Here is a 22,104-nt window from a genome sequence, read left to right as displayed (position 1 = left end):
CCTCTTTTTTTTTTAAGATACATTTATTTGAAAGTCAGAGTTACACAAAGAGAGAGGAGAGGCAGAGAGAGAGAGAGAGAGAGAGAGAAAGTCTTCCATCCAACAGTTCACTCCCCAGTTGGCCGCAACGGCCGGAGCTCCGCAGATATGAAGCCAGGAGCCAAGAGCTTCCTCCAGGTCTCCCATGTGGGTTCAAGAGCCCAAGCACTTGGGCCATCTTCTACTGCTTTCCCAGGCCACAGCAGAGAGCTGGATCGGAAGTGGAGCAGTTGGGTCTTGAACCAGTGCCCATATAGGATACCAGCGCTTCAGGTCAGGGCATTAACCCTCTGTGCCACGGTGCCAGCCCCCCAGTACCTCCTCTAATTTCTGCTTCCTGCAAAATGGATTAGCCTGGGAGGCAGCACATGATGACTCAATTACTTGGGGACCTGCCACCCATGTTGGAGATCTGGACTGATTTATGGGCCCCTGCCTTTGGCCTGGCCCAGCCTGGCTGCTGCAGGCATTTTGGAAGTCAACCAGTAGATGAAGATCTCTTTCTCAAATAAATAATTTTTAAAGATAAAAATAGGGTCCAGCATTGTGACACAGCATGAAAAGCCGCCACCTGTGCCGCCAGCAATATATGGCACTAGTTCACGTACCAGCTACTCCACTTCCAAACCAGTTCCCTGTTTAAGGGCCTAGGAAAAGCAGCAGAAGATGGCCCAAGTGTCGGGGCCCTGCCACCCATGTGGGAGATCCTGATGATGCTGCTGGCTCCTGGCTTCTGCCTTCAGCCTGGTCTAGCACTGACCGCTGAAGCTATCTGGGGAGTGAATCAGTGGATAAGATATCTCTCTGTGTCTCACTTTCTCTGTTACTCTTCCAAATAAGTAAATCAATTTTTAAAATATATAAATAAAAACGCACATAGTATGTGTTAATATACACTGAAGAATAGTCTGTGTAGAAAAAAAACCCCACAATGTTAAAAGAGTTATCAGATGAAAATGTAGTTACTTCATTGGATAGATTTTTATTTAATAATACATTTTTAATTTTCTCTTTATTTTCTAGATAGGGTCTAGAAAAACATTACCCTCTTTTAAAAAAAGAGTAAAAATAAACTGGGAGCTGGTGCTGTGGCATAGTGGGTAAAGCTGCTGGCTGCAGTGCTGGCATTCTATATGGACGCCGGTTCGAGACCCGGCTGCTCCACTTCTGATCCAGCTCTCTGCTGCGCCCTGGGGAAACAGTGGAAGATGGCCCAAGCCCTTTGGCCCCTGCACCCACACAGGAGACCCAGAAGAAGCTCCTGGCTTCAGATCGGCCCAGCCACAGCTGTTGCGGTCATCTGGGGAGGGAATTGGCGGATAAAAGACCGCCTTCTCCCTGCCTCTGCCTCAAACTCTGTCTTTCAAAAAAATAAATAAAGCCTTAAAAAATAATAAAATAAAAAAACATACTGTATAAAAATTTACTTAACTATATGACAGCTGTGCCAAGTATTAAGTCTGTCATGTAAACAGTAAGAGTTTAAAAGTCAATATGAATCTAGAATTATGGAAAAATCTAATAAGTTATAAGTAACTGCTTTAATTAGACAAACAACTAGGTGTTAAAGAACGCATTCTACTTATACTAACTTCAAAAAACACAAAATGTTAACATATTTCTATACATAATAAATTTATGCTTAAGTAGAACTGCTTTAATCCACTAACAATATCACATCAAAAGGCACTTAGAAGATAAATGTTTGTATAATGTTTTTGTTTAAAAATAAAATTGCTTGATAAATTATTTTTAAAGATTTATTTATTTATTTGAAAGGCAGAGTTTCAAGAGAGGCAGAGGCAGAGAAAGAGAGGTCTTTAAACCGCTGGTTCACTTCCCAGATGGCTACAATGGCTGGAACTGTGCCGAACCGGAGCCAGGAGCCTGGAGCTTCTTCCAAGTCTCCCATGCAGGTACAGGGGCCCAAGGAGTCGGGCCATCTTCCACTGCTTATCCAGACCACAGAAGAGAGCTGGATCAGAAATGGAACAGCCAGGACTTGATGCCAGCACTGCAAGTGGCAGCCACAGCACCAGCCCCACTGCTTGATAAATTTTTATGCTATGTATTTGCTGTTAAGTAAAACTGCTTGAGAAAAGACTGATACATTTTTGGTACTTTCTGGATTACTTTGTTAATTCAGGGATCCCTAAAGAAAAAAATCACTTCCTAAAGAACATCATATTTAAGTCCTTAATAATTTTATTTTAGACCCTGCAAAATTAATCTACATACCCATAGAAGTCATAATGATGATGGTGATACATAAATGAGCATTAATGTGTGCCGGCATTAGTCTAAACCACCCTTCGTATGCATGGACTCATTTAAACCTCATGAAATACTTGATAGGTGAAATTATTATTCCAATTTTTCAGTCATGACATCAATCAAGAACCAGATGTCTGATACACAACTTGTCTAAGAGTTACAGTTAGCAATCAGTAGAGCCTGAATTTGAACCAAGCAGTCTCATTTTGCCTAACCTTATTTCCTACCATAATATTTTCTATGTTTTTGAGAAACAAGATATTATAATGCTGAAGCCCTTTGTATGTAAATTTCATTCTTTTCCCAACTCCAGCCCCACATAACCATTATCCTCAAAACAGTGGTCACCATTCTCTAACATAATATATACTTTTATTTCATATTCTCTCCTAAATGTACTGTTTTGCAAGTTTTAAATTTTTTATATAAAAGCATCAAATGGTATATATTCATCTGCATTTTATCTCTACTCAAAATATTAGTATGTGCAGTTCTAATTAACTTATTTTCACTGCTGCATGCCATAAGGTATTCAATTATAGGAAGAAGACATCTATTCTTCAAACCACTTAGAGAAAAAAAATTGTCATTTTGCACTAAAATTCCATATGTCCACTATAAAAATTCAAATAAGGAAAATGGCTCTAAGCTAGCCCCTCACCATCCCCCCAAAAAGTATTAACACCAAATGTACTGCAAACTCTCAACTTTGGTAACTTCTAGTGGGAATCTCCTTCATACACCATTTAATTGTGAATTAATATATGGATATTTTCCTATGTCTAAGCAAAAAAAAGTCATTGTCACTAACAGAAAAAGCAACTTACATAATTTACTCTTTCACCTATTACCTCAGTGAATTTTGATAAATTAACTTAAAGGAAACCAGACACTGATGTGGATACTGGATACTGTGTTAATAAAAGGCTTTTAAAAGAGACTATGAGTGTATACAAAGTAGGTACATACAGCATCACCTCTCACGGGCCTCTTTCTTAAGTCTGAAGGAAGTGTGTTCAAGAAAACTGATTCAGAGACTTTTTAAAATGCTTTCATCTGTTTCAAACACATGTGTTAACTGAGCCTGAGTTCTGAAATGCTCACAGGCTGGATGCACACACACACTGAGCTAGTACTGCTTTCATAAGTACTTTCTAAATTTACCTTTTTCTTTTTCTGAAGCACATGATTAGGTAGCAGTTGATGGAGTTGCTTTCTTTTTACATGCATGGCAGCAATTTTCATATCCACCTCAAACATCTTGCTGTTTATTGCTTGCCTATAAACTACACAATTAGAAATTGTTACAAAAAATAGAAACAGTTTAATAAAGGCAGTTAAGCTCACTAAGGAGAAACTATTACAAAAGGAGATTCTTTCCCAATCAATACTGCACACCTATAAAATTATAAGGTCAAGACCTACCCCCTTATCTGACATAATTCATTGCCTGGAACAAAGTACTTTTACCACAAGGTATACATAATGCATAAAAGCACAAAGCATATTAATTCTTTCAATATAGAAACTCCTTAAGTAGCTCTAGGTAGTAAAGGAATAACTTGATGAAATATCACAATTGGAAGAACAGAGTTTCTTAAACCTATATCTTTAAATGCTACCTAGTAAATTTAAAGTTTTACCCAAGTATGCAACACATGCAGCAAAAACAGTCAACTTATAAAACTACACCTAAAGATACCTTTACAAGAATCTGCAAGATAAAGTTTTAAAGTAATGACACATTACCTATTATTAAAATAACTCAAATAAAAGAGGTCACAGGAACAAAAAAAAAAATGCCACAATAAATTCCAATTATTTAGATCCAAAGACCCTGAACCGGGAAAATCTAGTCATACAACAAAGATTTTCATATACCTATCTGTAAACACACTGAAGACACAGCTGTGAACGAAGGATAGCCAAGGAGCCTCACAGAGGCTGCATTTTAGTAGGGAGAACAGAACAAAGAGAAAGGAAGTAAAATTTACTCCATTATCAGATGGTGACGGAAGTATGGAGGAAAACTAAGTAGCTAACATGACAGGAAGCTCAGCCAGGAAAGTGAATGAAAGATTTAAACGTACAACCATGGAATGGCACTCCAGGAAGAGCAGGATCACGGACAGAAGCCCTGCCCAGAAGATCACGCCTATAACAAGAGAGAGGAGAAAAGCAAAACTCCACAAGGCTTCATCTGCAGATCTAAAACCCCAGAAGCTCCCGATACATGGGATTTTGCTGAAATTGACACCAGAACTCATCTAGCAATAAACCCTGATCTAAACTACCTGTGGATATTTGGTCTTTAACTTTTTTTTTTTTTTTTTTTTTTTTATTTTTGACAGGCAGAGTGGACAGTGAGAGAGAGAGACAGAGAGAGAAAGGTCTTCCTTTGCCGTTGGTTCACCCTCCAATGGCCGCCGCTGCAGCCGGCGCACCGCGCTGATCCGATGGCAGGAGCCAGGATCCAGGTGCTTTTCCTGGTCTCCCATGGGGTGCAGGGCCCAAGCACCTGGGCCATCCTCCACTGCACTCCCTGGCCATAGCAGAGAGCTGGCCTGGAAGAGGGGCAACCGGGACAGAATCCGGCGCCCCGACCGGGACTAGAACCCGGTGTGCCGGTGCCGCAAGGTGGAGGATTAGCCTATTGAGCCACGGCGCCGGCGGTCTTTAACTTTTGCTTCTTGTGAATATCAATGGTTCCCTGCAGAAATGTCTTGATTACCAAATAAATGCTGCCTCAGGCCCTGTAGGGCATCCTACTAATGTACCACCTTTCTGTCCCCAAGACATACACATGAAACATCATTACAACTTACAAGAGGAACAAGGTCCAAGAAGATGAGAACAATGAGGCAGACCAGGAAAACCTTGCAAACGACAGGAAGGACTAGGACTTCGATTCTCAGGGGCGGTCATACAGGTTTTAAGCAGTTGGGACCCAATTTGGCGTAAAAATACTATTTGATCATCGTTTATACCCCTTGTATGTATTCCTAAGAAATTTGTTTTTCTACTTACTTACTTGTTGAAGTCTATATTTAGTGGAGGGTTAAGCTTGTGATGGTAAAGCAAACTGAAAATATGTCATCTCAAAAATTAAGAAAGGAGGGAGGGAGAAGGGTGGGAAACATCATTATGTTCTTAAAACTGCGCATAGGAAATCTGTTCACTTGAAATAAATAAACTTTAAAAATGCCATTTGGATGTTGGATGAGAAGAGCTGAAGGTGGGAAAGACGAAACAGAAAAGCTGTGGACAGGACAGTATCCAACAGAGCAACAGGAGTGGCTAAGGCTAGGGAGACAGCAGAGCAAGCAGTAACACTTGGCAGGGATCTCAATGTATACAGAAAGAGGCAAAAAAAGACAGTCATCATGGATTAAAACCAAGTAGCAGAGAAATGGGCAAAGATGAAACCAAGATTTCTATCTTGAACAACCCAAAAAACAGCTGAAAGGGGCTAGGGGTGAAACTTCATGTTACAAAAATGTTAAATTTATTTTATTTAAAAATCTCATAACATATTCCATTAAAATCTTTCAAGATAACAAAGCTAAAAAAAAAAAGGTAACAAAGCAAAACCTACTTTGCAAAATACCTAAAAGATTCTTCAAAATCTTGATGGTTCATTAATATAATCTCTAGTAAACAGCTCCAATTGGATACAATATACAAAATTAATTTCCTAATTCACAAGTATTTCTTCATGACTTGCTAGTTCAAAACGGATTAAGATGATATCAGATTTTCTTCTATGCTGTCCAGCAGGGAGAGTATTACCCTACATATGACTTCCTAAAAAATCTGTAGAAGTGTTTTTGATGTCCCTATGATTCAAGGTTGCTACTGGCTAAAGGTGCTAGACATCCTTCAATGTGGACAGTTCCACCCAAAAAAGAAGTATACCATATCCTACCTATATTCCTCAAGATGAAAAACCTACTCAGCAATCTGAACCAAAAACTCCATTCAATTTTACATAAAAACAAAGTATTTTAATTTGAAATTTCCAATAGCACAACGACAGGAATATAAAACTAGAACACTTTTTGTTTTATTTGCAACTTTTACAGCAACACTGGCAGTGATGGTTATCAGAATCACCACAGAAAATACCTCAGTGTGAATTCAAAGATGTTACCGGTGCTCGTGATTTCTACGTAAGGGTACTACTGAAGTACGTCTTCTAGTGCCCCTATTTACCTGAGCAGATAGAGACTGAAACACATACAGCAGTCTCTACTGCATCTATGGGGGATACACTATAAAACCCCCCATGGATGCTGGAAACCAGAGAGTAGCAAACCATATACATACTTTCCAATACATATACCTATGATACAACTTAATTTATAAATTAGGTACAGTAAGATTAACAACAGTAATAGTTGTAACAATGTACTGTAACAACCTTTTATGCTTATGGTCTCACTAAAAATACTGTAGCACACTATTCTTGTGATGACGTGAGACAATAGAAAGCCTCCACGATGAAATGAAGTGAGGTGAATCAGATGAGCACAGTGACTCAGCATTAGGCTGTTACATAAGGGTGACTTGAACACAGTGCTCAGATTCAATGACAGTCTAAACACTGAGAGGGCTACTGAGTGATCCCTGCACAGCTAGCACGGATATGCTGGACAAAGGGATGATTCACAACCCGGGAAGGATGGGGCCAGATCCCATCATGCTACTCAGATGCATGATGCATGCAACTTACAACCTGTTAATTGCTTATCTCTGTACTTTTCATGTAATACTTTCAGACTCCAGTAAGTGAAACCATGGGAGGCTGAGTCTCTGGGTAAGAGGGTGGAGGCACTGCTATGCCCTTTTTCTTTCATTCTCTTTGTATTATAATTAGTATACTTAAATACTGACCTTTTAACAAGTAGTCATCAATATTTTCTCTCCTCAAGGTAAAAAATAAATTTTAATGTTAAAACTGAATGTTCTCAGGGGAAACTCTTCAGTCGACAGATTAAAAAAGTCACTTACTAAAATGCTTTAAAATGGAAGGGAGAGACGTTTAAGAAAGAATATAATTAGCCCTTACGTGAGATGCAGAGACACACAGCTGTCCCTAAGCATATTCACCACTACCTAAAAGGTTGTGCTTGTACACAACAGCCTTAGATCCTATCGATGATACTCACCATCTGGTCTTAGGTAAAGCACACTACCTTTTACTTCAGGGTACAGGTCAGAACGATAGACAAAATTTAAAAATGTTCAACTTAACTTTAAAAGGCCTTCACAACAGAAAAAAATCACATATATTAGACATCACTAAAACTAGTAACTAATACAAAAACCATTTAAGATTATTTTGGGGATGGACATTTGGCCTAGAGGTTAAGATACCCACATCCAATATCGAAGTGCCTGGGTTTTATTTCCTACCCAAGTACCTGCCAGCCTCCTGCTAATGGTGACCCGGCAAAGGAGGAGGTGATGGCTCAAGTAGTTGAGCTCCTGTCACCCACGTGGGTGTTCCTAGCTCCCAGTTCTCATCACCCAACCAGTCTGGGCATTTGGAGAGTGAATCAGAGGATACAAGCATGTTCTCTCAAATTAATAAATAAAAATTTTTAAAAATTATTTTGATGACTACTGTTTACTATTCTCAAGTAATCTGAAAAATTATTGCAAATATCATTAACCCATGGTGTACATGAAAGCAAATTCCATATACAAGCAACTCTAATTATCCAAGTAAAGACATACCTGTATCTGTGAAAGACTGAATATCATAGGTGAGATCAACACTGAGATTTTCAGAGTTCTCTGTTTTTTTAAACACTAACCCAATCACCCACATCGTTCGAAATTCTTCCCTGCAAAGAAAAACAATACTGTAATTTATCACACTTCCATGAAAATGCAGCTATCAACATGGCTGACAACCTGAGGTATGTAGAAAAACCTGCATTACAAACGTACGAGTGAACGCAGCTCTAAAACCAAGTGACATCAAAATCCAAAGCCCTCCCCGCACTACCATCTGTGTTCCTATTATTATAGAAACAATCAGAGCTCTAGAACAAATACTCTATTGATACAGTATTTTAAATAACTGCAAGGTATCAAAGGCACTGAAATCAAAGTTCTATCCAAACTAACAAGGGATAAAGAAAAGTGCTTTTCAGTAATGTTGAAAAGAGGATTGGCGCTATGGCATACTGGACTAAACCTCCGCCTGTGGCACTGGCATCCTGTAAGGGTGCAGTTTCAAGTCTCAGCTGCTCTTCTTCCAATCCAGCTCTCTACTTACGGCCTGGGAAAACAGTGGAAGATGGCCCAAATACTTGGGCCCCTGCACTCATGTGGGACACCCTGAAGAAGCTCCTGGTTTTAGACTGGCCCCGCTCCAGGCGTTGCGGCCATTTGGGGAGTGAACCAGCAGATGGAAGACCTTCTTCTGTCTCCCTCTCTCTGTCTGTAATTCTACCTCTCAAATAAAATCTTAGAGGGGGGAAAAAAAGGAAAGAAACAAAATGAAGCTAAACCAAATGTCAGAAAGAAGGAGTGCTACTGCGGTGCAGTAGGTTAAGCTACTGCCTACAGTGCCAGCATAGCATATGGGCGCCGGTTCGAGTCCCAGCTGCTCCATTTCCAATCTAGCTCTCTGCTGTGGCCTGAGAAAGCAGAAGATGGCCCAGGTCCTTGGGACCCTACATCTACGTGGGAGACCCAGAAGAAGCTCCTGGCTCCTGGCTTTGGATCATCCCAGCTCCAGCTGTTGTAGCCATCTGGGGAGTGAACCAGCAGATGGAAGACCTCTCTCTCTCCGCCTCTGCCTCTCTAACTCTTTCAAATAAATAAATAGGCCAGCGCTGCAGCTCACTAGGCTAATCCTCCACCTGCGGCGCTGGCACCCCAGGTTCTAGTCCCAGTTGCTCCTCTTCCAGTCCAGCTCTCTGCTGTGGCCCGGGAAGGCAGTGGAGGATGGCCCAAGTGCTTAGGCCCTGCACTCGCATGGGCGACCAGGAGGAAGCACCTGGCTCCTGGCTTCGGATCGGCGCAGCACGCCGGCCATAATGGCCATTTGGGGGGTGAACTAATGGAAGGAAGACCTTTCTTTATGTCTCTCTCTCTCACTGTCTAACTCTGCCTGTCAATAAATAAATAAATAAATAAATCTTTTTTTTTTTTTAAAAAAAAGACTACATAACTGGAAATTTGCAATTAGTGATTAGTTTACTTTTGGATATTTCATGATCTACTGAATGAAGCACTACAATCTTAATAAATTAAGTCTGCAATAACCAAAAAATTCTGAAAAGCTCAAACTTATGATTTTTCCAAAAGGGAAGAAAATCTATCAGAATTATTATATCACTGCACAATCTCAAGTGATTTTCATCTGCTATTTTTCAGTCTTTCTTTAATCTTGATTTTCTTAAAAGCTCATTAATAATACTGTCTTTTGGGCCAACAATGTGGCAACGTGGGTAAAGCCGCCATCTATGATGCCAGCATCTCAAATGGGTGCGGGTTCATGTCCTACCGGCTCCATTTCCAACTCAGCTCCCTGCTAATGGCCTGGGAAGGCAGAAGAAATAGCCCAAGTTTTCAAGCCACCATGAGACACCCAGATGAAGCTCCTGGCTCGGGGTTTCATCCTGGCCCAGCCATGGCCGTTATGGCCATCTGAGTAATAAACCAGCAGATGGAAGATCTCTCTATATATAACTTTTTCAAATAAATTAAATCTTTATAATAAGGGGCCAGTGCTGTGGCATACTGGGTAAAGCTACCACCTGCAGTGCCAGCATCCCATTTGGGCACCAGCAAGTCCCGGCCGCTCCACTTCTGATCCAGCTCTCTGCTATGGCCTGGGAGAGCAGTAGAGGATGACACAAGTCACTGGGCCCTTGCACCCGCCTAGGAGACCCAAAAAGCTCTTGGCTCCTTGCTTCGGATCAGCCCAGCCGATGGAAGACCTCTCTCTCTGCCTTTCAAATAAATAAATAAATCTTAAAAAAATAATAACAATATTCTCCTAACCTTCCAAATACAATAGAGTCTCATATTAAGTAATAAAAGGAGCAACTGACCTATATAAAATACCCTTCAAAGGACAAAGTAAGTCTGTTTTTTATTTACTAATCTTTGTAATGGTCCAGACTCCAACACAAATCAGAATCCTCCAAGGTTAAATCAAAATATCTTACCTTTTGTTAAAAAAAATACAACACAAAGCAAATACTAATTTCTGATGCAGCCAGCTGTTCCAACAACCATTACACAAATGGGAGAAAAAAACAATGCTAGGAAGAAATGCTAAATTCAGTATCCAGCATACCTGCCAACATAAACTCTAATTAATGGACACCTCATTATTAGAAATATTACCAAAAAATAACTTAATCCAGTTATGATTTTCTCAAGACAGTCTTTCTCTTCAATGTTTCTGATCAGGAAAAACCAAATTGTAAATTCCAAATTGGTTTTGAACCACATGCAACCAACAAAACAATGATACCAATTACAAAAGCTACACACAGATGCTTCCAAGTAAGCGGTTAAGGGAGGAAGGGAGGAGGAAGTTGGATCAGATGGAAGAACACTCACTTGTCAGGATTTTCTTTGGGTGCTGGAAATGACTGGGGGTTCACATGGGCCAGGGTAATAAATTCATTCTTCTCCAAGCTTCCAACCAGGATGCGGATTTTTGATTCCACCAAGCCCACCCTGAACAAATTCCACTTAGTATTAATACAAGTTTTGGTTAACTCTTAAAAAAAGACCTCAAATACACAAAACCAAGTTCATGGAAAATGAAGACTCTAAGTAACTTAAAAAATACCAGGGCAGTTCAAGTGGCTGAACTGCCAGAGATAAACCTAAGAGCCTGAAGACCTACCCAAAACACTGAACTGCCTGGGGGATGGGGGGCGGGGGCACTGGGGACCATGTCAAACTTCATTCAAGCCAAGAAGGTTACAAATATTTAAAGATAATTCAGCATCTTAAAAAAAAAAGGCCCCTTCAATCTACAGTTAAGAAATAATACATATGGGCGCCAGTTCAAGTCCAGGTTACTCTACTTTGATCCAGCTCCCTGCTAATGTGTTTGGGAAAGCAGCAGAGGATGATCCAAGTGCTTAGGCTCCTGCACCCATGTGCGAAACCCACCAGAAGCCCCTGGCTTTGGCCTGGCCCAGCCCTGGGCATTGTGGCCATCTGGGGAGTGAACCAGCAGGTAGAAGACCTCTCTCTCTCTCTCTCTCTCTAACTCCACCTTTCAAATAAATAAAAAATACAAGGGGGCTGAAGTTGTGGCACGGCAAGTTTAGCTACCACCTGTGATGCCAACATCCCACGCGAGCACTGGCTCTAGTCCTGGTTCTGCTCCACTTCCCATCTGCTCCCTGCTAATGTGCCTGGGAAACCAGCAGATGGCCCAGGTCCTTGGGCCCCTACCATGTTGAGAGACCAGTATGGAACCCAGACTCCTGGCTCCAGCCTGGTGCAGTCCCAGCTGTTGTGGCCATTTGGGCAGAACCAAAGGGTAGATCTCTTTTTCTGTCTCTCCCTCTCTCTGTAATATGGATTTCTATAGAGCAAATGAAAAGTCCGCATATGGATCCCCTAATTATAGTTCCAAGTAGGACAGCTCCTTTTATAACAAACGAAATCAAGCTGTATGTTTTAAGGGCTTCCTCACATCTCCTAGTGCATTCTTATTCATTTTGAAGTTTATTTTTTAAGTCTCATCTTAATACTCACCATTCTAGGCGCTGTTTTTCTGTTGGTGCACTTGCTAGAAGTACAATATAATGCCTTTGAAGATAAAGACAACATGCTATTTATTTTATTTACATGCTTTGTGCTGGATATTAAAACCATAATGTAGTAAGCATTTTTACATTTATAGATCAACATCAATTTCACACAAGAAACTGCACTATACACATCAAATCATATAAACTGGATTTCACATTTTTTCCTAACTAGTGATGAATTTAATTCTTCTGAAAGTGATTTCATAAATAATTACTAAACAGAAGCTTAGTTCAAAAAAGATGAATAAGCAATAACTGGTAATTTTTGTTCAATGACTCAGATGGAGTACTCTACACATAATATTAAAGAACAGCTCACTGAAATATAATCTAGTAACATAAAAATATTTTAATGGCAACAAAACACCAGGGCTTTGCCCGCAAAACCAAAACACTTCATATACACATCACAACAGGAATTTGAAATTAAACTGAATGCTGAAATTAAGCCCAGTGATTCTTCCCAGTATAAACTGTGACAAAAAGACATCACTGTTGTGACAGAAATAAAGAAATATGGTTTCTGTTCAGAGTTCAATCTCACTGAAAATAGAGTTTTTAATTCTGAAAATACCATCATGACCAAATATCTAATTTTTAAGTCTTTTTTCAAACAACCTATTTACAACTAAAATGTAATTACTATAATTCAATTTTCTAAGACTAACAAAGTTCAGTCCATTTTAGAAGTGCTGGGAGCCAAATTTCAAACCAAAAACTTTACCCCAAAAAACAAACTGAACTACTGAACTAATACTCTAGTATAGATACTAGTTAAGAAAGTGACAATATGACCCAAAATTTGAAATTATTTTATTCTTACTTTAAAAGTCTGAAAACTTTGTTTCTTCTCACATTTTACAAGTTAGGTTTTGATCCAAAAGCAAAAAAAAATTCTAAGCTACAGCCAAAAAAAAAAAACCTAGCAGCCACAGTTTCAAAAGAGGACACATTTGTTTTTTAAAGCAAAAATAAAAAACAACAAACAAAAATAAACAGGACATTTTAGGGAAAGGTACTAAAGGTCTGGCTAATTTAAGCATTTTTCAATCACATGGGAATACCAAAATATTCATGGGCGATACATCTAATTCAATTTTCCATGAACTTTTTGAAACTGTTTCATACTTTGCTTAAAATAGCCCTATTGATTATTTATTAATTACATTTACAGAGCCTTTGAATAACAGTTCTAATAGCTATATAAACCTAGACAGTTCTAAAACTTGTGTACATCTGTAACACAAGATAACAGTATTTGTTTTACTGTCGATTTCAGCCGAATTAACATCAAAGTATTTATCAACTTAAGGTAACAGTCATCAATAACTAAAAATGAGGAGTGCTTATCTATTTATGTGAAAACAGATATATAGGTATATGCAGACCAAATCCATATATACTAATACTTCCTTTATCAGTTTAATATATTCAGAACAGGGCAAATACATAGACAAAGCAAAGATGGCCCAAATAAAGTCATTAAGTCACATGATAGCACCCAAAGCTCAAACATTTACAGAGAAACCTGTACTCAGAGCCCTAAACTACACAGAATCCTAACAAGCTCAGGAACCTGATTTTTCGGTCCCTGAGACATTAACAAGGGTACACTGATACAGCAACTTATAAAAGCAGACAATAAATTATGAAATCAAGCATGCACATAAAAACTCAGAAATGCAAAGTTGCCTGGATTCATCTAGCACAGAGACATCCCCAGTTTTTAAACGCTTTTACCACTATTAAAATGGGTATTTTTAATGATCACCTGAATCTTCAAGAAGAGCTTAAATGGTACACAATGTAAATGATGCGCAATGTTTTTCATTCTTCAAAGGCAAAGTATACAATCCATTTGAACAAAACTCTTTCAGCAAGTTTAACATCTAGAAGTCTAAACAGTTCTACTCTGATTCTTCCCGAAATCCAAAGGCAGTGAGGGAGAGCACTAAGTATTTTTTCTGTATACTGCTTTTGGACAAATGCTTTTCTTCAGGTTAAATAACTCTTAACAAGTATTTCTGGTAAGGTTAAATGTCCTTCACTCAGCCACAATTAAGCAGATGTGAATGAAATATAAAATTAATTTATAAAACAAAGACTTGGTTGGGGCCAGCGTTGGAGCACCACGGGGTTAGGCTGCTGCTTGGGACATCAGTGTCCCATATCCAAGCGCCAACAGAGCCCAAGCTGTTCCACTTCCCATCCAGCTCCCTGCAAATGCGCCTGGGAAAGCAGCAGAGGATAGCCCAAGGACTTGATCCCTGCCACCCACACAGGAAACTCAGATGGAGTTCTGGGCTCCTGACTTAGGCCTTGCCCAGTTCTAGTAGTGAACTAGTAGACATAAGATTTCTCTCTCTCTCTCTCTCTCTCTCTCTCTCTCCCTTTGTCACTGTGCCTTTCAAATAAATAAAAAATTCAAAAATAAAAATAAAATTCCAACTTCATGTTATAAAAAATAATTTTTAACTTTTAAAACCCAGAATTTATACTGTAAGGTTCTTATGAGAACATAAAATTAGGAACATTTCTAAGTTACACATTATTTAGATGTTGTAACAGGAACTATGACAGTGCCAGAGTTATTCCAACGGGGGTGGAGAACAGCCGGCCACAGGTCATATTAGGCCTGTGAAATCATTTGGTCTGGCCCTGCCTACATAACAGCAGGCAGGACTCAAAATTCAGTAAATCTACAGCAGACTAATTTTTAAGTGGATAATTCTGTATGGCCCAGATGATGTTACAAACATCCAAATGGTCCTTGACAGAACATAGGTTCCCTGTACCCCTGCTCCACAAATAGGCTTTTCTAGTCATTTCATCTCAGTATTTCACCTGGGTCAATCACAGCTTAACTACATATAAAAAAACTAATTATCTTTTAAAATTCGTTGTAATTGTCATCTTTAAGAAATTCAGGATTGAGAGTTATAGTTCACTATTTGAAAAGCTTTTAAATAAAATTTAATGCTAATTTATTTTACACATACTTGACATTATAATTTGAAATTATCATCTTACACCTTGGAAAACATTCTGGCTTTCCTAATACCCTTTTTCCTTATTTCACAGTGAAATCTAATGCCTAAATACTCGTATTTCCTAATGTCAATATTTTTTTTTATTGCTCCTTACTGGAAGTACCAACTTGATTATCTCAAGAATACAAAAAGCATTTTCTTCAAATTCTTTAATGTTTCATAATCCAGTATTACCTATTTTATCAAGATACACTAACATCTTTCTAGAAAACTATGCCCGCTTCTTAGGACAAAAGAAGTTTTCTACTTGGTTCCCTTCCTTCCAAGAAATGTAGGGATTTTTAACACAATTTAAAATTCTGCACATACCAGATAGGAACACTTTCAGGATACTTAGCCAACTTTCAATAAAGGGAAGAATAAGGATTTTAGTTTAGTTGTACAGTTAGTCTTCGGGATATTTCATATAAGAATACATTTTACAATATTCAAATCTGTGACTACAAAAGTCTAATGACTAGCACCACTGTACTGAGAGGGAAGTCTCCGGAGAAGACTTAAATACATGCATTTGGTACCCATAAACTATTGTCCTATTTTCAATGCTCAATTTTTAAGACAGGCTAAAATATAAATTCTCCTGACATATCTCCTCTGTTTGTTGCTACCTTCCTTGTAAGTTTAAAATCGTTTTTGCTTCAGAATTCAGTAAAGATATTAATTTCTTAGTCCATCTAAGACCCTGCATTTGGGCCTCACATTGTGGCACAGACAATTAAGCTGTCACCTGTGATTCCAGTCAGGCTGGAGTTCTGGCTGCTCTGTTTCCAACCTAGCTCCCTGCTAATCCGCCGGAGAAAGCAACAGATATGGCCCAAGTACTTGGGTCCCTATATGGATCCCAAACACCCATGTAGGATACCCGAACGGAGTTGCTGAATTTGACCTGGCCCAGCTGTAGCCTCTGTGGCCATTTGGGGAATGAACCAGAGGGTGGAAGAGCGCTCGCTCGCTCTCAATCTGTCACTTTGCCTTTCAAATAAATAAGTTAATTTTTTATTTTTAAAAAACTTATATCTGGCAAAGACTGAAGCATAGTTAAAACTTTCAAAAAACTAATGTTTTAAAAACAGCATCATGGTTCTAAGCATAATTATTCAAGTGAAATGACAATGTGAAAGTTTGGTCAATTTCAACAATTAATCTTTCCTAAGGTGAGCAAAGTATTTTCAAGACTCTTCATTCTACCCACCACTAACTCTTACCTACAAGGAAGTGGTTAAGCAGTCTGGGTGATTCTCAGGAACTGAGACGCTGACATTTTTCTGCAAGACTTTACTCTCCCCTTACATGTAACATACTCTTTTCTACTGAATCAATGTACACCTATAAGTTTAAATGTTCAAAAATACTTCCTCTCATTGGTTAAAATGAAAACCAAAGAAAAATTATCTCTCAAATGGAAAGCACAATTTATGGAAAAAAATGGAGCAAGTGAATTCAATATTACACTACTTAAACTGACAGCATGGTATTCCCAGAATACAACACTTAACAGCTAGTTCCACTACTGTTTTTTCATGCAATACAGAAACAAAACACAGAGACATCATGAAGGTCATCATTCTTATTTTTAATTGGGGAAATAGTATAAAGCAATCTTGCTTAGATTATTACAAAACACAATCCAGCACAAGATCAAATGGTCAGAAAAAATTTTTTTCATGCTTGAAAATTAAGAAGGACTCTGGCAAATTTTCAGCCCAGGGCAAATAAAAGTGCAAGTCCACAGTTTTGTTTTTGTTTTAGTCTCTCAGTAAGATTTATGGTAATGTCCAGTTTTCATAAAAAACGAACACAATTGAGGCTTTTAATCTGTACTTTGGTATTAAGCCATTATATTAAAACCATCAGTAAAAATGTTATATCATACCCACTTCAATCCTAACAAAACTATCTGTAGAAATAGTTGATGGGGCTTTGTTAACAGTGAGGCAAAATGGCAGGCCAATAAGGTGTTAACTACTGAACAGCTAACTGGCTATATATGGACATTTTAGCAGCTTTGTCTATATTGTAAAGAATCTTAATCATAAGCAAGTTTTCAGAACTAGATGAAAATATTTAGTTTAACAAAGAATACTAACTACAGATTTTAACAGTTGACCCATCTGCCAAGGTATTCGTATTTCCTATTTTGGTTATGACTGACAGATGCCTACAGAACTAGAGTTAGACCGGGAACCCATCTAAGCACTATACATTACCTTCACAAGGAAAAGAGGAGGAGCTTCCTATGAACTGTCCTTTGCGTCAGGAAGGAAAACTGTATAGAAATCTCACACTGCTACTGTCTACAAGATGACACATATGCTACCATTCAACATCACTTAAGAGAGCAACATGTCCAACATGCCTTGAAATACATACTTGTACTTTTGAAAGAAGTTTGGAGCTTCAAAAAGTTTGGACCACTCTGCCTTACTCAGCAAAATTTCATCTGTGATAGCAAGACCTAAATTAAAAACACATTAAATAGTTTGCATTCTTCAGTCTAACCAACTACATTTTAAATAACCTTACACATACCACATGCATTCACTATATAATCCTAAAACCATGATTTTAACAAACACACATTTTAGCTTATGGCTTCACACATACACACTTTTCAAAAACACTGGTGGATTCGGAGCCCCATCCTGGTAAAGCAGCATTACTCTAACATCCACGCTCACAGAATGAATTTCTTACAACTGATGCATTGGAGTTACCTTACTAAGGAAAAAATTCCCATGTGCTTTATTTCTTGCCTTGCTAAAAAAACAAGATAGCTGTTGTCTTTAAAGGAATAATCTTCCCATGAAGAATCTCTTCAGACAAAAGGAAAAAAATTTTAAACTTCTAAGTTTCAAGCTGGTAGTGATACAGCTGATTCTATTTCCTTGACTGTCTTCAGTCCAAACTAATCAATCCTATTCCACTCACTCCCCTCAAAATAACAGCTATACTTTCAAACTAACAAGAAACTGGCATGCAACAACAATTAGTTCTTCCAAAATAATGGGAAGTTTGGCCCCAGTTCTGCTCACAGCCCTTTCCCAGGAGGATACAGCCTGTTTAGTTTTCTTCATGTCGCTGAATGCAGACACGTGCTATCACTTAAAATTTTACAAAGCAATAATATAAATAATATAGCACTAATCCAGCCCACAATGGCCCAGCTAAGAAATTATTTTAAGTGTTGGTTAACCTACCAACATATAATCAAAAATAAATTTTCTTAAAAGGAATTAATTTCAAGTCAATTCTCATAATACATACTGTACTCAATAAACGATCACCAAAATCCACTTCAGTGAATGCTTCCTTCAGTTTAAATTGCACAGCTGACTACTGGGCCTACAATGGTATGTAAACCCTTTGCGTATAAAGGAGAGTGCAAGGATAGACACTTACCTTGTTTAAACTCCTCAACCATGACCATCCGTGTTGAAACGGACACATTGTACGTGGAGTTCTGTTGTGGGTATGCTGGTGTAATTATAGGCATAAGATGGTACCTATCACTGGGGTTTACCTACATACAACAACAGCCAATCAGTTTCTTCAAGTACATATTCAACAGATACTTGGACTTTTTACCCCTTGTTAAATTGAACCAATGATTAAATATTTTTATTTCATTCATAGCTGGAGTTGAGAAAGAAAAACCACGTAAGGAGACATTGTTTCTATAGGAATTCAGAGAATCAGAGATTTGATCTAAACTAGTGGTCTGTTTCAGTCATTTGGGCATGACTATTGGACAACCTCACTAGAAACAGTGTGCCTGCTGAGCAAAAAACGTTCTGCTTGGGAATCAATTGACAGTTTTTCTTTATTCAACAACAGAAATAGGGATGCACACACAATTACACTGTAGAGAAATGTCATGCTACAATATGTTCCATGTAAAACTAGCTTCAAACAAGATGGAAACTAAGTTTTCAACACACCCTTAAGTTATAAGAGTTTAAGCCTATTAATAAATGGTGAAACTACATTACCATGTTGATATTTTTAAGAGATAATAGAATTAACTTTAACCTTAATCTGTCTACTAATGCTAAGTGGCCTATTTCCACAAAGGAAACTGTAAACTCATATCCTCCAAAATTAAATGCCTTGGAAAACTTGAAAATACACAGCTTAATGTACTGCAACAGGATTTAAAACAAAGTTTTTGATGTTATAATACTATAGAAATTTAAAATCTTATTCTAATCTAGAATTCTTTTATCAATTAACAAAATGCACATTACTAACATTTAAAATGAGTAAGCAATAAATGCTGTAACTTTCCAATAGACAGATGGAAGCTCTTCTTTAGTTCAACCATGTTTTCATAATCTCTGAAATACTGAAACCAATTTTTACAATTACACCATGGTAATTAAAGTGATATTGCTTAGAAGTCACCTGCCACATGTAAACATTAAGCAATAGCTTTCCTACAACAACCCAATTTCAACAAAAATTTAGATCAAATAAAAAAATACAGGGATTTTTAGTATCCTTTTATTTTTTTTGTTTTGTTTTTAAAGAACAAACGCCCAAACAACTTTGACTTACAAGGTAGTTCTATATAAACTGCTAGTGAAATCTGAATTAAAAAACTTTGTACAAACAAATGGTTTTACAGGGTACATATTTATGCTTCTCACATCAGAAGACAACTATAGATGAAGTTACTAAAAGAGCGTGTAATATGGACATGTCCAATGATAGGTAAAAGGCTGGGAAGTCACCCTGGAGTTTACGCAGATTTTTACTTGTTATTGCACAGTGTGAATTTGTAGGGGAAAAAATAATACACTAACCCTTGGGTCCCATACAGGCAAATTAAGATTGCATTCTTCAGGCTGTTTCAATAGCACTGGATTTGGCCATTCCCTGTTTAAAAAGATTGTAGCACTTGATAAGACTACTGGACATTATCATCTAAACGTATTTTGTTAAACATACAGCATTTGTGAATGTGATCCTTCTTCATTCATTTTGCCCTGCTGGTATATATAAACTTTTATTCCTTTCTGTTGAGGTTAGAATACTCGAAATATTTTTCCTCTATGAAATTAACCTAAACCATTTGGCAGTTTTCTCAGATTGAAGTCAAACATCTTTACTGTCTCTTAAAGAAATGATAAAGCACTATTTAAACAAAGCACCACCCCAAGACATATGATGTGTTCAACTCAATCTGAATAAGATAAAACCCCTTGAAAGACAAAAATCCTGCCTTTATACTAGTTCCATCCAAAGATAATTGAGAAAAAAGTTACTTCTGATTACAAGGGTATATGAATAATTACAAAAATCAGGAAATTTTTTTCTCTATTTCATGACTTAAAAAGGTTGTAAGGTGAAAAAGTGTAGCAAACCTATGTGGCATGAACACACTGTTTTTAAGACGCATTTTATAAATTAGCTACTTCAGTCCTTTATAGAAGAGAGAAAAAATGGAAAACATTTGCTACCCTGAGCTTTAAAGTTAGCTCTTTAAAATTATTTGCTTATGTGGTATGTGTACGTGTATCTTAGAGGGAATTCTTACCATATCTGATTATTTCTGATTAAAATGTGCTATCATTTTAAATCCCAAAACAGCAGAATGTGTACTGAAAAGTGTGACATGGTTCTTAGTCGTCTTTAATAACTAATTTTATAAAACTACTAAAATTCTGTTTGCAGAGGGAAGAGGGGTAGGAGCAGAAACAGGCAGGGAAGACTTAAATCATTAAGCTAAATTCTAGTAAGAACCAAGAACCCTCATCTTTTTGGGCCAAAGAAACTATAACAGAAAACTACAAGAATCGTTTCTTAAAAGAAATCACAGTTGACAATTGTGGTCTTCCTGAAATGAGGGTGCTTTTTTGGGAGGAGAGCGCACCTCTCCTGGGTTAATGATAACCATCTCAATGGCTTTTGTTTTCCCTACTTAGTGTTTGTTTATTCTTTAATATTTTTATAAAATGTACATCTTTAATATTTACCAAAGATAGACAAATGGCAAAAAGCAATTGAAAAGCAAGCATGAAAAACCACTGGAAGAATTCAATGAGTTAAAGTGGGATGTGTACAAGTTCTATACAAAAGTAACTAATAACCCAACATATCAGTAAGTTGGATTTTAGCAGACATTACAGCTACAATGCAGGTTTTATCTGGAGGGTAGACTTATATGAGGAAGTAAAAATAGACCCTGCCTTACTACCCTGGAAAAACTAATGAAAGGGAATGAAGTTTAGATCTGCCTTTTTATATACAATGTGATCTTCCCAAGGCTACCTAAATGGCTACATCAGGAACTAAAATTTGAATCTGAAAGCAGCTGCAGAAATGCCATAGAAATAAGACTAAACTTCAGTGTCTACAATCAATTTTATTTTAATATAATCTAAACACATACCATTTAGAAAATACCAAGAAAAATTTATGTACAAGAGTTGATGCTATTGCATTTGGGTAAAGCTGGCAAGTTCTTGCTACTAGCATAGCCCAGGAAACACCACCGAGGAAACCTAATATATTGGAATAGATGTTGTGGCCTGTTGATAAGGAAAAGCAAAAAGATAAGTCAGTGTGGAACAAAAGTTTGAACTTTGTAAATAAGCTAGCCAACAAATTCTGAACTCACGTTTGGCCCACAGTTTGATAGCTCTCAGAGTTAACCTGAAGTTGTCAATGTTTGGTACTAGATGTAAAATTTCATCGGTTACCCTGCAACCTGATCAATAGGAATGAAAAAATAAAACATTAAATCATCAAAAATTTAACGACAGTAATTATAAATTTTGTGATTGACATCAAATTGAACAAAAATTTTTTTAGTAGAATCAATACTGGTAACTCACTGACAAGGGAAAAAAACATCTAATGCATTTACCTCCTTTTACAAGCACCACCCTAAATCAAAAATACCCAACAGGAACCTTCCTAGTTTCAAACTTTCAACT

The 22,104-nt window shown here is 37.7% G+C and overlaps 1 protein-coding gene across 13 annotated transcripts in view; it reads right to left on the bottom strand.

Annotated features, from left to right (window-relative positions):
• Positions 1-22,104, bottom strand: part of PAPOLA (poly(A) polymerase alpha) — a 66,098-nt gene that overhangs the window by 17,366 nt on the left and 26,628 nt on the right. For all 13 annotated transcript variants that reach the window (XM_051835925.2, XM_051835928.2, XM_051835924.2 and 10 more), the window contains 9 exons: positions 21,786-21,875; positions 21,558-21,696; positions 19,969-20,041; positions 18,566-18,686; positions 17,537-17,621; positions 12,061-12,114; positions 10,903-11,022; positions 8,053-8,162; positions 3,478-3,599 (listed from right to left, as the gene is read on the bottom strand). In XM_051835925.2, the coding sequence (XP_051691885.1) occupies positions 3,478-3,599; positions 8,053-8,162; positions 10,903-11,022; positions 12,061-12,114; positions 17,537-17,621; positions 18,566-18,686; positions 19,969-20,041; positions 21,558-21,696; positions 21,786-21,875 (914 nt within the window). The remainder of the gene's footprint in view (positions 1-3,477; positions 3,600-8,052; positions 8,163-10,902; positions 11,023-12,060; positions 12,115-17,536; positions 17,622-18,565; positions 18,687-19,968; positions 20,042-21,557; positions 21,697-21,785; positions 21,876-22,104) is intronic.

Source organism: Oryctolagus cuniculus, chromosome 20, assembly GCF_964237555.1.
Source record: "Oryctolagus cuniculus chromosome 20, mOryCun1.1, whole genome shotgun sequence".
In the NCBI taxonomy this organism is placed as follows: Eukaryota; Metazoa; Chordata; class Mammalia; order Lagomorpha; family Leporidae; genus Oryctolagus; species Oryctolagus cuniculus.
This window is presented reverse-complemented; position numbering and strand designations above follow the sequence as displayed.